Here is an 18,642-nt window from a genome sequence, read left to right on the forward strand (position 1 = left end):
AGTGTGATCTTCTTTGGTTTTACAGTGTTTCTTGTTTGTATTGAGAGAGAAACTCGCTTATTAATTGAATGACAACTTCAGTTATTAATCATAGTCTGTACACAGCGTGCTCTAAAAGAACTGATTTTTTTAGGGATCAGAGTCAAAATAAAATCCATAAAATCAAGTTGACTCAGCTAGTTAACTGTTCGGGAGGTCAGGCTTTGACTTGAGGCAACAAAAATGTTTTAGCCCTTGCTTTTCTTATTTTTGTTTATAAAATATGAATTTCATTTCAACAAATTACAAATCCATAACTATAGTAGATGTTATTCAAGATCACTATATCTATGTATGATTTTTTGTTGCACTAGTGAATTAGCATATCATATCGACAAGTCATATCGGCAAGTCATATCGGCTAGGAGGGCACACTTTGTACAGCCAAAACTTGAAGGTACAGCAGTAACAAGCATTTTTTTCAGATTTCCTGTCCCCCAAAACATTCAAGATTCACTGTAAAAGATATACACAGAGACAATAACAATACAGCAAGATATTCAGATACCTCATTACCAAGTATTTAGCAGCACAATTGTAACTTGGAGCATCATTTATTCTATCATATTCACTGTCCAATAAGTGTCAGTGAAGACAGCGAGTGCCAAATGAAAGCAGTAAGTGTCAACTGTATCCATCGGGTGCCAAGAGAAGTCAACTTTGTATTGTTTAAGTGCAAAAATAGTGTATCGTCAGTATCACTGCTACCCTAATACTTTATTTCCACTTGGAATTTATTTTCGCTGAAGGGATGCTTTCATGAAAATAGTTTCAAGTGAATACAACTGTTTTCTTATATTTCACATTCAACTCATAAAAAATCAGTGAAAATAAATTCCATACAAAACACCCAAAAAGCCTTTTCAGCGAAAATAAAGTATTTTACAATATACTAGAGTTGTTGTTGATTTTATCATGTGCCTCACCCATCTATGGATATGTTCTAGGTCTTATACACTCACTTGCGGTATATAACCTCTAAAACATTTGATGTTTTGCAACATAATAGTGTGTATTGTAAGAGCATTACAAAATGGATCCTGCATCATTTATGTTACTATTTGCTTAGCTGAGGTATGTGGTGAAAATGTCACAAACAGCAAATCAGATTCACATACATTAATACGCATGCAAAACACACAAGTACAAGTCCACAGAACAGCGACACATAGAAAACCTTAAGGCCAAAAAAAAAAAGTTTTGTTTCTCTCATCACATGTATTAGTTTGAAACCTTTACCTCAAGAATTATTTCTTTGATTTTATGTACTGGTGAAGAGCACCACATACACTATAGGGAAATGTTTGTTTTCTTAATCAGAAGGTATTTTGTCAAACAAAATCAACTTTTAGTACATGTATTTAAAATAATTTAATAAATGTTATCTTCTTTTTGTGACAATGAATTTTAAAATTAAACAACAAAATTAAAACTATCACTGCATCGTTTTTCAATTTTACCTCAGACGAGAGAAAAACAAAATCTTTTTTTTTGGCCTAAGGGGTGGTCTGAAATTATTGCAGAATCTTAAAAACATTTGTTGACTGAATGTTTTGAAGTCAGTAATTATTTTTTAAATTTGAAATCAATGCAAAACAGTCAGTGATTATTTAAGGCACTAACATAACCTACTCCTAGCAACTTACTGACTTGTTTCTTGCTATTGTTATGAATATACTTTGGATGCTAAACCATCGTCAATACACATCTATGATATCAAAGATCATCAACTGAAGCACTTATCTCACTAAAGATAATCCTCTAAAAAGCAGGAACCCCTATCTCACTAAAGATAAACCTAAAAGAGTGAAAACCCAAATCTCGCTAATGTTAAATTAAAATGTACTAGAACTGTATATCTCACAAAAAATAAATGCTAATTTGCAAGAAACCCCCTATCTTGCTGATAAAAACCCCTTAAAACGCAAGAACCTTCTATCTCACTAAAGATAATCCTCTAAAAAACAAAAACCTCCTATCTCACTAAAGATAAATGCTAGTATGCTGGAACCCCCTATCTTGCTTATGAAAACCTTCTAAAAAGCCAGAACCTATTCTCACTAAAGATAACCATAACCCTCTAAAAAACAAAAACCTCCTATCTCACTAAAAATAAATGCTAGTGTGTTAGAACCCCCTATCTCACTATTGATAAATCAAAATATGCTAAAACTCCTTATCTTGCTAAGGCTAATAGTTATTTGTGCTTCTGTGATTATTTCAGACCACTGCTAAGCAAAATGAAAGGCAATGTTTGCAAGGCAACATAGAGACAGGCAGGAACTTGAAAACCGAAACAGAAAAGAATAAATCAAGTATCAAGGTACAGAGATCAGGGCTGTAAGTTTGTAAACAATAAAGCCTTGTGGTAGTGTTCCTGCAGTGATCTCTACCTTTGTTATTAGATGAGATACGCTGTACAGGTAACGTATGGGGTTTGTCAAAGTTTAATACCTCCTTATAAATTAGATCTGTAAAAAAAAACAGAAAAAAAACACACATTTATAATCGCATGTTATTTCTAATTTAAATTGTATAACTTATAAGATAATTTATAAGATAAGAGTATGAGTGATGTGACATGCGATGAAGATCTCGCAGGAATTGAAAAACTTATGAATACTAGTATTGCAAGACAACACAAGTTTCTAGAAATACTAATAAATGCAAAGGAGTGAATTCACGAAAGAATTGATTAGTATTTATCTTTGTATTTTCTTTTATTTTCTTGTTCTGTGACGCCATTGATGAAAATATTTTGATTGACACATGCAAAGAACTCATGAGATCTTCATCGCATATAAAAGTCACATAATTTATCTTAAAGAGCCTTGATAACACATAGTTCAAAAGCTTATCAAAGTGATACCCACATTTTGAGGTCTGACAATTTTAACATAGAAATCACTGACTAGAAATTAACATTGTATGTCATCGCAATACTTCATTATCATTTTGATTAATAATTGACTCAGGCATTCTAATATGTATACATGTACTTGACAAATATAAACGTTTACATCAGAAACACAGAAAATCAATTGCCTGTTGTTTACACTTGTATGAGAGGAAAATAAAGTGATTTATTATGCTTATTACATGTCTCTCTGATGAATATACGTAAATGTTAATCTAAAATCCCACACCGGGTTATTGAAACCTAGCAAAAATTTTGAGTCATGTCATCTTAAATAAATGTTCTCTGCATATAGCAACGGTCCATTGGCAACAGTTAATACAAGCTTCAGTAGTTCGCAAAATACCCTGCATGTTTCTGTTCTAAACTATGTATCAAATTTACATGAAAATGAAGGCATGCAGTTGTTATTTGAACCAGGAATTTTATTATATTTTTCTTGGTTCAAGAGTGGGTAGTAAATCCGACTGAAAGTCAGCCTGCTCAGATATCATGTAGCGAAAAAAACATCTTCAAAGTATTTATGTTTCATATTTATGCAAGTTAGCATGTCATAAAAATCACAACCCATTTGAATTTTTTATTGGCATTAACTTAAAAAAGTTCATGAGTTTGACAGGAAAACAATAAGTTCTACCGTACTGCTAATTTACATACTGTAAAGGGGTTAATTATTCACAGGGTTTTAATTTTGCTTATTTCGCTAACTGAAAAATGCGCTAAATAAAAACCCAGTGAATATGTAAAATTTAGCAAAGAACACATTATCTAAATGATATAACCGTGAATTTAAAACTCACTGAATATGCCTGAAATGATAAATCAGCGAAATTTAAACCCGGTGAATATTACTCATTTACAGTAGTGACATGGATTTAATTTAGCAAGTTTTTCATTATCGCTTTAGTACATACCCTTCCACTGCTCAATAGTATGTTCCCTTTCATCAATATCGTGATCATATGGCAAGGGTGGTGGCTATAAAAACAAAAATATCATTTAAGACAAAATTACCACTAACATACAGTGAGTTGTATTGAATATCTGGAGTGGAATGTAACAAGACCATCATCTATTTCAGTCTTGTTTTACAAATATCTTTGTTTTAAATTTGAAACACAAATCAAAGTATCTTTTTTATATTTTTGCCAAATAAACCCTTTGAACACCATAATATTTCACCGGAGCAAAATTGTTCCCATTGTAACGTATTTTTATACAACCATAATAATTTAATAATAATTTTCTAATGTCTATAGTTCTTAACACATTTTTTGAAAAAATAACATAAATGTACGGTATGCAATTATTTATTTTGTGATCAAAGGGTTAATTACCACTAAAAAATTCACAAGATGAATTGTACACTAAAGCATTTTTACGCTCAGCTATCAGTAACAAGATATTTGCCATATCTTTGAAATTCAGCAGCCAACAACAGTAAAACAATGGAATAAACACACTTGCACCTGCTTGAAACCCCCAACCACTCATTTCTTGGTTTTTAAAATAAGGAACGTTCAAGGCCAACTCAAATAATGCACTGCAAACTGGTGTAAACTGAGGGAATATGTCAACTCGGTTAAGACATACTCCATCAGTCATGCACTGAGTGTTAGTGGAGCATGGCTGCAAATGTGTTAATATGCATAATAAAAGTGAATAATTACTAATAAATTGTTTGTAAATAAGGATATGTAACGACAAAATAAAATTTGTGATGAAGAACTCAGATGCTCATGATCGGAGCAACTTAATATATATCATGTTGACTTAAATTAGGTCATTATCATCTATGTGTCATTAACATGTTTTGTATGTGCAACATCTCATTAGCATAAATGGAAGTAATGTCTCATCATATTCAGCGTGAAAGAATGTCTTAATAGTACACTAGTGTGTGAAAATACGTAATTAGCATGATCAGTACGCACAAATGAATCAGCATATTTAGTAAGAATGTCTCATTAGCAAAATTAGTGTAGGCTGTTTCATTAGTATATTTAGTGTATAAGAATATCTATTTAGCATAATTAATGTATGAGGATTTCTTATTGACATATTTAGTGTGCAAGAATGTCTCATTAGCATATTTAATGTATAGGAATGTCTCACTAGCATAATCAGTGTATGAGGATTTCTCATTGGCATATTTAGTGTGTAAGAATGTCTCATTAGCATAATCAGTGTATGAGGATTTCTCATTGGCATATTTAGTGTGTAAGAATGTCTCATTAGCATAATCAGTGTATGAGGATTTCTCATTGGCATATTTAGTGTGTAAGAATGTATCATTAGCATATTAGTGTATGTTTCATTAGCATATTTAGTGTGTAAGAATGTCTCATTAGCATAATAGTGTATACTGTTTCATTAGCATATTTTGTGTGTAAGAATGTCTCATTAGCATATTAATGTATAATGTCTCATTGGCATATTTAATGTGTAAGAATGTCTCATTAGCATAATCAGTGTATGAGGATTTCTCATTGGCATATTTAGTGTGTAAGAATATCTCATTAGCATAGTAGTGTATACTGTTTCATTAGCATATTTTGTGTGTAAGAATGTCTCATTAGCATATTAATGTATAATGTCTCATTGGCATATTTAATGTGTAAGAATGTCTCATAAGCATAATCAGTGTATGAGGATTTCTCATTGGCATATTTAATGTGTAAGAATGTCTCATTAGCATATTTGTGTATAATGTTTCATTAGCATATTTAGTGTGTAAGAATGTCTCATTAGCATATTAATGTATAATGTCTCATTGGCATATTTAGTGTGTAAGAATGTCTCATTAGCATGATTAGTGTATGAGGATTTCTCATTGGCATATTTAATGTGTAAGAATGTCTCATTAGCATATTAGTGTATAATGTTTCATTAGCATATTTAGTGTGTAAGAATGTCTCATTAGCATATTAATGTATAATGTCTCATTGGCATATTTAGTGTGTAAGAATGTCTCATTAACATGATTAGTGTATGAAGATTTCTCATTGGCATATTTAATGTGTAAGAATGTCTTATTAGCATATTAGTGTATAATGTTTCATTAGCATATTTAGTGTGTAAGAATGTCTCACTAGCATAATCAGTGCATGAGGATTTCTCATTGGCATATTTAATGTGTAAGAATGTCTCATTAGCATATTTGTGTATAATGTTTCATTAGCATATTTAGTGTGTAAGAATGTCTCATTAGCATAATCAGTGTATGAGGATTTCTCATTGGCATATTTAATGTGTAAGAATGTCTCATTAGCATTAGTGTATGAGGATTTCTAATTGGCATATTTAATGTGTAAGAATGTCTCATTAGCATAATTGTATGAGGATTTCTTATTAGCATATTTAGTGTGTAAGAATGTTTCATTAGCGTAATTAGTGTTATCTTATTAGCATATTTAGTGTGCAAGAATGTCTCAGAATAATCAGTGTATGAGGATTTCTCATTGGCACATTTAATGTGTAAGAATGTCTCATTAGCATATTAGTGTATAATGTTTCATTAGCATATTTAGTGTGTAAGATCGTCTCATTAGCATTAGTGTATGAGGATTTCTAATTGGCATATTTAATGTGTAAGAATGTCTCATTAGCATTAGTGTATGAGGATTTCTAATTGGCATATTTAATGTGTAAGAATGTCACATTAGCATAATTGTATGAGGATTTCTTATTAGCATATTTAGTGTGTAAGAATGTTTCATTAGCATAATTAGTGTTATCTTATTAGCATATTTAGTGTGCAAGAATGTCTCATTAGAATAATCAGTGTATGAGGATTTCTCATTGGCATATTTAATGTGTAAGAATGTCTCATTAGCATATTAGTGTATAATGTTTCATTAGCATATTTAGTGTGTAAGATCGTCTCATTAGCATTAGTGTATGAGGATTTCTAATTGGCATATTTAATGTGTAAGAATGTCTCATTAGCATAATTATATGAGGATTTCTTATTAGCATATTTAGTGTGTAAGAATGTTTCATTAGCATAATTAGTGTTATCTTATTAGCATATTTAGTGTGTAAGAATGTCTCATTAGCATTAGTGTATGAGGATTTCTCATTGGCATATTTAGTGTGTAAGAATGTTTCATTAGCATAATTAGTGTTATCTTATGAGCATATTCAGGGTGCAATAAAGTCTTCATCACATATACCAGTTACATACCCCTAGTTATAAACTCTAGCAAATATAAATGCTTCTACAACAACACTAGATGACAAACAACTATATAAACAAAATAAACTATAAGCAAGTATCATCTCAAAAAGACATACATCAGTACTCTATTAGTGCAACCTTGTCCAGAACAATACTGAGGCAGACAACATTTGAATCTAAATACATATATCATTATTTTTCACTGGGAATTTTTCATTAATTCAGTAAAAATTAAACACAGAGAATATACTGTGCAATTATTAAATTTAGTGAGTGTTTTGTTTCACAATATTGCAAGTTGTTTGATTTTGGAGGAAGTTATATTTCGCATCATATAAGTTATATTTCGCATCATATAAGTTATATTTCGCATCAGACTAATCTAGTTAAAAATTATGTAACCCAGGTATAATAAATAAAAAATATCATCTTCCTCAAATTAAGTAAGAGTTCATGTCACCAATAGTACCAGGATGTATAGCCTTTGAGATCAATGGCATGAGTTTTTTATGGCAATGCTGTGAGAAAACAGATATACAGTGAGTAATCACATAGTGTTTCACACTTTCCACTTCAATGTCACATTCGCATCATGTTCAGATACATTGTATGTTTGGCATCAATGTTGCATTGCCAATAACATCACATCGCATCAAAGTTGCATCATAATAGCATCAAATATTAAAGTCACATAGCAATAAATATTTACTTAAAATTGTTGCACAATTTATTCACTGCATATATTTCAGCGAAAAAATTTGGAAAGCACATCATTATTTATTAGTAATTTATCGTAAGCTAGAGTTTACCGAAAACACAATTTATACAAACCAAATAAACGATCATGTCACACAGATTAACAAAAAACTGTAGTTTGAACTTTATATAGATTATGAATTGAACAAATTTACCTAGGTGATACTTTTACTGTTATTTGCTTTTCAGAAGCACATTTACACACTATGTGAAATTCACTAAATTGAATCTACATGAACATGTAGAATAACCTTAAAACTCAGTGATTCCCTGCCAAGTTCGCAAAATTAAAGTACAGGGAAATTGCTTAAAACATCAAAATAGTGAAATTAAATGCCAGTGAAAATAAATGGTTTTGCAGAAGTAAGGTATTGATTGTTACCTTTGGGCTTAGTTCTATCTTGCCCTTAATTTGAAAATAAAACACCTTATCAAGATACCCCCTCTCCAAATAATACGACAATGTTTCAATGCTACAATGATGCGATGAGAATGCGAGGCGATATGGGACACTATGTGATTACCGCACACCTATGTACGTGTCATACACGTACACAATGAGCAGTTGACAAACACATTTGACCAGAACATGACCAAAACCTAACATCAAACAAGTCATTTATCAATTTTCAATGCAATCTATCCATAGATCTGTTTCGGAAAGACATGATTTGGATGCATTTTAAGCACTAAATCTCATCCCGAAAAAAATTCATGTGCATATACATGCATGCATGTATCACACATAATTGAAATATAAAGTATAATTGAAATAACTATAAATTTTGAATGATATCAGTAAAGGCATGTCAAATATGAAAGCATTTTAAGAACAAAATGGCTGCCACTTGGCCAATTTGAAGTAGATCCACAAAGATTTCAATATGCAAATTACATACATTTTGGTCAATAATCTGAAGATGTTTACTTCCTCATTTCAATAAGCAAATGATTGTATATATACATATATATATATATAATGTATATTTGTTGAGAAGTGAGGGAGGCACACTTCATCTTAATATGCAAATTATTACACAGATTTTGATCAATAAGCTAGGGATGCATACTTCATCTCAATATGCAAATTATTACACAGATTTTGATCAATAAGCTAGGGATGCATACTTCATCTCAATATGCAAATCATACAGATTTTGATCAATAAGCTAGAGAAGCATACTTCATCTCAATATGCAAATTATTACATAGATTTTGATCAATAAGCCAGGAATGCATACTTCATCTCAATATGCAAATCATTATACACATTTTGGTCAATAAGCTAGGGACGCATACTTCATCTCAATATGCAAATTATTACACAGATTTTGGTCAATAAGCTAGGGATGCATACTTCATCTCAATATGCAAATTATTACACAGATTTTGGTCAATAAGCCAGGAATGCATACTTCATCTCAATATGCAAAACATTATACACATTTTGGTCAATAAGCTAGGGATGCATACTTCATCTCAATATGCAAACCATACAGATTTTGGTCAATAAGCTAGGGACGCATACTTCATCTCAATGTGCAAATCATTATACAGATTTTGATCAATAAGCTAGGGATGCATACTTCATCTCAATATGCAAATCATACAGATTTTGGTCAATAAGCTAGGGACGCATACTTCATCTCAATATGCAAATTATTACACAGATTTTGATCAATGAGCTAGGGATGCATACTTCATCTTAATATGCAAATCATTATACAGATTTTGGTCAATAAGCTAGAGACACATACTTCATCTCAATGTGCAAATCATTACACAGATTTTGATCAATAAGCTAGGGATGCATACTTCATCTCAATATGCAAACTATTACATAGATTTTGATCAATAAGCTAGGGATGCATACTTCATCTCAATATGCAAATCATTATACAGATTTTGGTCAATAAGCTAGGGATGCATACTTCATCTCAATATGCAAATTATTACATAGATTTTGATCAATAAGCTAGGGATGCATACTTCATCTCAATATGCAAATCATTATACAGATTTTGGTCAATAAGCTAGAGAAGCATACTTTATCTCAATATGCGAATCATTACACAAATTTTGGTCAATAAGCCAGGAATGCATACTTCATCTCAATATGCAAATCATTATACACATTTTGGTCAATAAGCTAGGGACGCATACTTCATCTCAATGTGCAAATTATTACACAGATTTTGGTCAATAAGCTAGGGACGCATACTTCATCTCAATATGCAAATTATTACACAGATTTTGGTCAATAAGCCAGGAATGCATACTTCATCTCAATATGCAAATCATTATACACATTTTGGTCAATAAGCTAGGGATGCATACTTCATCTCAATGTGCAAATCATTATACAGATTTTGATCAATAAGCTAGGGATGCATACTTCATCTCAATATGCAAATTATTACATAGATTTTGATCAATAAGCTAGGGATGCATACTTCATCTCAATATGCAAATCATTATATAGATTTTGGTCAACAACCTAGGGATGCATACTTTTTCAACTCAATATACAAATGCTGGTAAATAAGGTGAGGTTGTATATTTTTTTCATTTTATTATGCGAATAATCAAATAGATTTAGATTGCATAATGAGATGAAGAAATATCTTATCAAATGGTGTTAAATGTGAAAGACTAGAATCTAAACTCGAACCCCCAATCTACAGCTATGAAATGTGATTGGACTAAGGTACAGCATTGCCATAAAGTGATTTGCAGATTGCTAAACAGAGAAAGTTTACAACATAATTGTTTTCCATTTTTTGTGTGAAGGTGATTAGACACTGATATACAAGAGAATCATATTCATTCATGTCAGTAACAAAGCCCTGCATGAATGCATGCATGCATTCATAATACTAACCATAGTTTATCTTTTGTGACAATAGAGGGATAAGAAATTGTGAAATCATTGATTCAGATTAAACGGCACCAATGTTCTCATTCACCTCCTACAGAGAATATTTTACTCTCAATTTTAGTTTTGCAGTCTCATGTTATAAATGAAAGGGTACAGAGAACCGCTTAATTTTGAAAATTGAAAATGATAGAGTAAATCTATCAACTGCAGTATTTAATTTACACCTACTTGTTCCTGTGTTCCCCATATTTCATAAACGAGAGGGTATTACAGATCCTGCTAAAAAAAGTGGGAATGCTGGGCTCTGTCGTCAGTACTGCACATGTGTACTTGTACAAGCAAAGCTCACACAACAATTATTTGCATATTCATAGCCAATTTTTAGAGATATTTATACCGGCTAGCTGCGCATTCATAGCTAGTAAATTGTCAAAATTTTTGTTTTTTGTAATGAATGAGTACTGAGATGTGAGCAATGTTTATATTTTGAACTGCATATAGACTTAGACCAACAAGAGAACAAGAACAAATGGGTTGTAGAATATGTATATGTGCAGTAGTTCTGACAGAGCTGCTTTAATTGGAAAGGATGTCATCCTTTTGTTTCACATTTCACTACGGGAGTAAATTTGCTTCCTTGTACATGCAGGACTTCTTTACCAACATATTTTTTTTCCTTCACCAAAGACATACAAAATAAAAACAATTACATCATATACTTTCTCTATCATCAAGATATTTCTAATCTACTTGGTGTGCCAAGATGTGAAATTAAAAAAAAAAAAATACTGAAACTTTAAATAACCAAAAAAACAAAAACAAGATTACTGCACTCACTGTACAAAATACACCAATTCTAGGGTTAGGGGTTTCAAAAACATTCTCAAATGTAATACCTTAGCACTTTGTTTAGGTGGTACCATTCTCTGACGGGGGTGATTAGTATGGCGACTTACCCCTTCCACTTCACTTGGATCATACCATACATTAATGTAGGGGTGTTGGAGTGCATCGTCAACTGATATCCGCTCTTCAGGGTCTATAACTAACATTTTAAGCAACAAATCTCTGGCCTGGCTTGCTGTAACAAAAATGAATTATATATATGCTGCCACATTGTAGAACTTGACCCCTATATGTCAAACATACAGTGTGGTAAATATACTTAATTTTAAAGTGACATCTTCAATTAGCGAAATTACAAATAAGCTAAAAAGACATGTTTAATGAAATGCTCTTGCTGTCAATATTTACAGCAAATTGAAAAAGTTTATTCCCATAATTAAAAAAACAAATCATGTCAAATCGTACCCTTTCCAAAAAGAGGCAAATCATTAGTTTTGGACCCAATAAACATTGAGAAAAGTGCTCAGTATTTGTTAAAAGCAAAAACACCAAAATAAACTTTGAATTTGAGGGCTTATCCTCACACAGAAAAAACATTACCTTTAAGTTTATTATGTTCTGTACTTTCAGCAGGAAATAATACATCAGGAAATAATTTTTCAAAAGAATACCCAGCATATTTAGGCCTGTTTTGAACATAATTCCTGACAGTCGGCTGTAGTCGTGACATAAATACATGTGATGGTGTACCCAACTGTTCAATAATTTTATTCCACTGGTCAATATCTGGGTTTTCTTGATTAAGGAGAAACTATATCTGAACAGGTCAATGACTGAAAAGTTTGCCTACTATGCAGTATATACAAGTTTTAAGAGTGTCGCACAGACGTGAGGACATGTATGTGAACTCTATTCTGAGGCATGAAGACACACTGAGCCGTAATTTTATAATATGTTATCACAAGAATGGAACAAATAATGCATATCATATCAACAGCCATGTAGCAGAAGTCAAAGTGAGTGCATATTTTGCGGTATTCTCATAATAACCTTATTATTATTATACATCTGTCACCGTAACGCCATAAGTTACAGCGTGCCGTAATTTTGCGGTATTTTACGGGGTATTTTCATACTACCATATTAGGAAATGCGAATTCCAAATATGGAATTACACTCGTAAGCGTCCTCTAATAATAAAAACAAACATGGCTGCCACCAGGATTTGACCGGACTCCACACAAATAAGTTCGCTGATTCTGTTCGAAACTTTTTTGATTTCGGCATTCCCATGATGTATCCTTGGAAGGAAAAGATGTATAATAATAAGGTTATTACAAAGATACCTCAAAGTATGCGCTCAGACAGTACGCTGTCGCATCGACCTTCGCTGCACGTCGGTCGATACTGCCGCTATACTGTCTTCGTGCATACTTTGAGGTATCTTTGTAATAACCTTATATTATTATGCCTCTTTTCTTCACTTGTACCGGTAGTAATAATTTTTTGAGAAATTATAGCCCGAAATGAGAGAATACTATTTCGAACGTGCCCCATAGTGCTTCAGTGTTCAATATAAACAAAGGAAAGTGTTTGAATGTGACAACAATAACATGAAACATGTCATGTATGAGTGCTGATACATTTTAGAACGAGTGCTGATACAGTATTTTATTGAACAACAAATTATATTGTTTTCGGTGCTATATGTATTATACATAAACAACATCACAGAACATTCAAATATGAACAATGTTTTAATTGCCCTGGGCAACCCACCTTGCTAAGGTATGCACATGTACCACTGATAATCACATTAACTAAAGGATACGATCTGTTCCAGGAAACATCACACCGCCACGTATCATTTCACCCATAATACAACCCACTGACCAGAGATCAACTAAAGAAAAAGAAGATGATGATACACTGAAAACTAACACCGATTTTTTATATATATATATTTTGATGAAAAGCTTCTCACATTTACTTACAAGGTCTAATACCAGAATATCACAAACTTTAATTGTGACTCAAATCCTGATCTATTGAAACAAGACACTTCCTGTATAATGCTGTTCGCTGATTGATTGAAATCTGTACATGACATACGCTCACATTACACAAAGCCTATCCCGTGGCAGAGGTCATTAAGTGAGTGGCACATACATGTATTAATGGCTTGATGACTAGTAATCAATCTTGCTTTTCAGTTTTAAATCAAATCGGTTGCTAAGCTGAGAGGAATTCTTTTTTTGGCAATGGATACCGAAGGAGAAACTAAAACAGTGCAATAAATGACAGAAATATTGTCTATAGATTCATTATTTTAAAATTTCACAAATTATAGATATGCTACGACTCTGTGACAGGAATTATTTTATAGTACTATTTATGATATAGTTGAGAACTCTGATAGTATGGCAAATGCAAACATTAGTACATATGTTTATTTACAATACAAAACACACATGGTGTTACTATGATATTAATCTTCATATACACTGATTGCTTAGTCGCATAGTTGGTTACTATAAGGTGTGATATATTAATTTACATGCAATAAATATATCAATCAGAGAGAAAGAGGTTAATAAGGTATATCAAATAAAATTGTGAACACTGTCAAAATATTAAATCAAGACAATTTCTAGCATTGTTACGGTTTTAAGTAGTTAAGAATGTCCGATACAGTTTCACTTTTCTGGTATGTGCACGACCACCATTAGTTTGAATATAGACTTGTACAACGTGTTATTTTTAGGGATTTATTTTTCATACGTATCAAGTCCATGAATCTCTATGCCAAATGATAGAAAATTTATTCTCGACAATGATCATTATTTTCTCAACGTCACTGACTCTTCCTAGTGAACAAGTAAGAGTTACAAATATTTAGTGTAGAATATTGGTAAAATGTTGGTGCTTTATTTTTTATTTGTTGAAAATCCTGAGTTTTGAAAAATGAAAATGTTTTTGTTTTTTAAATATTCGAAAGGGTAATGCTTTACTTTTTCCTCATAGAACCTGTGCATTAAAGCTATGTAACTTAAGATTTTTTTTTTAAAAACTAGGTACGAGATCATTGATTTTTATTATTGCTAAAAGAAAACATTATAATAGCATAATCTCTCACTGTACAAACAATGAGAAATTTTTTGTGAAACTATAACAAACATTCTTAAGTTTGATTGCAATCACAATTACCATATACCGATATTAATATGGAATTGATTGCACTTTTATAAAGGCAAGGGTATTCAACATTTTTCTGTGTACTCTGAAATGAACATGAGTCATCTTTTTTTATGCTTCCTTTATTATAAGCTATGCCTTACCGAAAATGAAAACAAAAATTGTCACTAGAAATGTCATAGAAAATGGCCAGAATTTGCATTTTTGCACTGGTTTCTATGGCGAAATTATTTCTTTGTATTGAAATTTTGCGAGGTGACATTGGATGAAAACAGTGATATATTATTATTGATAGGATAGGATATATGATATTTTATTTGGAGCATACACGAGATAACACTAATGCAATGTCCAAATAACAAAACAGCACAACAACAAAATAATTCTAAGACAAGAATAACAAAATTTGCTATTATGCTGGAAATATGTATTTTAATTTTAATTTAATTTAGAGTTTCAAAATGAAATACAAAAACATTGAAAGTTTTCCTATAATGTTAACATGCTGAAAATTTGAATTCTTTTCAAACTGCGTCAAAAACTGACAAACACATCCACAAATTGATGACAGCGACTTACCATTTTCTTTATATCCCATCCCAAGAATGACCTCAGGTGCTCTGTAATACCTTGTGACTACGTACGGAGTCATCATAAAACTAGTACCAGCTGTCCTGGCTAAACCAAAATCTAATATTTTCAAAGTACAGTCAGACTTCACAACTATATTGCTAGGTTTCAAATCCTGCAAAAAAAACAAATTTTAATGGTTGGTTTACAAAAGGGCAATTCTGGAGGAAACGTACTGAGCAATGCAAGAAGCAACAATAATGATAGCGTAGTATGCATGATCGTAAAACCCAAGTTCAAATTTTTAAACTTAACAAGCAGCCTGTCGGTTGAGATAGCTCCGCTGTTAGCAATGTACATTACAATTAAAGAACAGAAGATATCACTTTTTACAAAAAATGACAAAAATATTCACCAAAATTAGAGAATTAAAGATATCATCACAAGATGAACAAATCTGAGAGAGGTCCACATGTAGTACCTATATATGTAATATCAAAGCAATAGGACTTGCGTTTTTTAACTAGAAGTCGAAAATATCACTTTTTACCAAAAATGACAAAAATATTCACCAAAATTAGAGAATTAAAGATATCATTACAAAATGAACAAATCTGAGAGAGGTCCACATGTAGTACTTATATATGTAATATCGAAGCAATTGGATTTGCGGTTTTCAACAAGAAGTCGAAAATATAACTTTTTACCAAAAATGACAAAAATATTCACCAAAATTAGAGAATTGAAGATATCATCATGAAATGAACAAATCTGAGAGAGGTCTACCTAAGGTACATATACACCAAGTATCAAAGCATTCAGGCTTGTAATTTTCAAGAAGAAGTTGAAAAAGTAAAACATTGACACGGACGGCGGACAAAGTCGACAGTGGAGCTAAAAAAAAGGGCAGCTCCCTACCCTGGGTGAATGTGGCATGGACCCAATTGAAAGACTAAATCCACTAGCCAAGATTCATTCATGAATGGATACAACATTGAGGGAAACTTAGAAATGCATTATGTATTACAGAGCATAATATCCGCGTACATTGCTTCGAGTTGTTGGACTGAAGCCAGTCTCATTGTATCTGCCATCATATAGTTCAGTAATCACAGGGCACAAGTAAACGTAATAAAATAGACATTCTGTTTTGGAAGGGGCGTGTCATGACGGTTGAGTGGATAGTGTACCTGATTTCAAGGTGAATCGGTGCCATAGTTGATGGTTCAAAACACCTCAAAGCACATATATATTACAATTTGGTGGAAGTCCCTTGCATCTAATTTAAATAATACGTCATCATTCAAGTCGGTTATTACTTCGTTTGAGTGTCAATTGAAATCACACATGCATTTGAAGCCACAATTGAATATGCTATTTTTAATTAATTTTGAGATTGTGTGTGATTGTTTTCATGAGTGGAGTAAATGAGCCAGAATAGTTCTAGTATTTATACATATTCATGAAATTACATATACAGTCAAACCTGTGTATAGCGATCACCCAAGGGACTTCATTAAAATGTTTTTTTATAGACAGGTGGTCTTTATATGGAGTTTGAATTATTTCTTTATTAATTGCCAACTCGTACACTTTACATAGTTGTCTGTTAAATAATGAGCTGGTACTGTTGCAACAAGTTTAATTTGATAAAATTAAAAATTGTTTTATGAACAGAATGCTAATTCTTATTTTGGATTTTTTAAACAAAAGCGAATTTTCAGAAAAGGGTGGTCACAAGAGACTATACGTTATGCCTTAAGACTACCTAAAAGTGGTCATTATAGGCAGCCTTTATGTATGGGGTGGTCACTATTAAACACAGTTTGACTGCAGTAACAAGGTTCAACATCAAAGAAAGCTTAGAAAGAACTCCCGTGTGCTGAGGGAATAGGGATCATGATGTAATATTCGGGAATATTTGAAAATGATAAACAAATTATGAATAATCTATTAAATAAGGAGCCACCAGTAGTCATCTACACACATAGACATCGTATACCTACAATAAGCCTACTTAAAAATATGCATAAAAAGTCTACACAAAATTGAAACATTAAAAAGAAAACAGAAATAATTCATAAAACATTGGGGATCAAAGAAAGCTTAGAAAGAAGTCCCGTGTACTGATAAGTATTGGGAACACATTCAAAATCAAAGAAAGCTTAGAAAGAACTCCCGTGTGCTGAGAGTATTGGAGACACATTAAAAATTAATTCAAAATTACTTGAACTTGAGATGTTGATTATGCAAATAAGGTAACGAACAGATTTAAGTGTAAAACTAATAAGGTCTGCACAATGTACCAAGTTTCATTGAAATGTGATTAGAACCAAAAAAATATTAATTATTATGCTAATTAGAGAATTAATATGAACAGATTTTAACCAAAAATTAATCAGGCTGTCTATTGTTCTAGACCATTTATGTACCAAGTTTTATTCAAATGTGATGATCAATACTTGAGATATACAGTATTAATTAATTATGTTAATTAGGTGATTAAGAAGCATAAATATTTACCAAAAACTAATATGGTGTATAGTCCTAGGTTCATTGAAATGTGACAGGTACTCTTGAAAAGTTTCGTTGAAATCCAATCAGTGGTTTTTAGACATCAGTGCAATAGCCATAGAACAGCAAAAAATTAACTAATTATGCAAATTAGGTAATTAATAGGCACAATTATTTATCCCAAAATTAATCAGGTCTCTGCATAGTCTTAGAATATCTATGTCGCAAGTATCATTGAAATGTGATGATCAGTACTTGAGATATCAGGTGAAAAGCTGAAAATTAACTAATTATGCTAATAAGGTGATTAATATGCACAAATATTTACCCAAAAAACTAATTAGGTCTTTGCGCAGTTCTCAAGTAACTATGTCCCAAGTTTCATTGAAACGTGATCATTACTACTCGAAATATCAAAAGCTGAAAATTATTCAAATTAGGTAATTAATAAAATTATGTACTGATATTACCCTAAAAACTATCAGGTCTGTGCAGTGTCATATGACATCTATGTACCAAGTTTTATTGAAATGTTATGATTAGTACTTGAGATATCAGTGGAAAAGCCGAAAATTGATTAATCATTATGTAAATTAGGTAATTAATAATATTAACAGATTTTTACCCAAAATTAATCAAATCTGCGCATTAGTTCAGAGCATCCATGTGCCAAGTTTCATTGAAATCCAATGAGTGGTTCTTCAAAAATCAGTGGAACAGTAATGGAACAGCTTGAAATCAGTTAAT

General features: G+C 31.8%; 1 protein-coding gene across 5 annotated transcripts in view; it reads right to left on the reverse strand.

Annotated features, from left to right (window-relative positions):
• The window catches only part of LOC100374258 (stress-activated protein kinase JNK-like), a 70,201-nt gene that overhangs the window by 4,667 nt on the left and 46,892 nt on the right, over positions 1–18,642 (reverse strand). For 2 of the 5 annotated variants that reach the window (XM_085493815.1, XM_085493811.1), the window contains 6 exons: positions 15,391–15,556; positions 13,448–13,519; positions 12,217–12,402; positions 11,667–11,851; positions 3,871–3,934; positions 2,433–2,510 (listed from right to left, as the gene is read on the reverse strand). In XM_085493815.1, coding sequence (XP_085349941.1) covers positions 2,433–2,510; positions 3,871–3,934; positions 11,667–11,851; positions 12,217–12,402; positions 13,448–13,519; positions 15,391–15,556 — 751 coding nt within the window. The remainder of the gene's footprint in view (positions 1–2,432; positions 2,511–3,870; positions 3,935–11,666; positions 11,852–12,216; positions 12,403–13,447; positions 13,520–15,390; positions 15,557–18,642) is intronic. The other 3 variants (XM_085493814.1, XM_085493813.1, XM_085493812.1) reach the window with 3 other exon arrangements.

Source organism: Saccoglossus kowalevskii, chromosome 19 (genome assembly GCF_978046115.1).
Source record: "Saccoglossus kowalevskii chromosome 19, keSacKowa6.1, whole genome shotgun sequence".
In the NCBI taxonomy this organism is placed as follows: domain Eukaryota; kingdom Metazoa; phylum Hemichordata; class Enteropneusta; family Harrimaniidae; genus Saccoglossus; species Saccoglossus kowalevskii.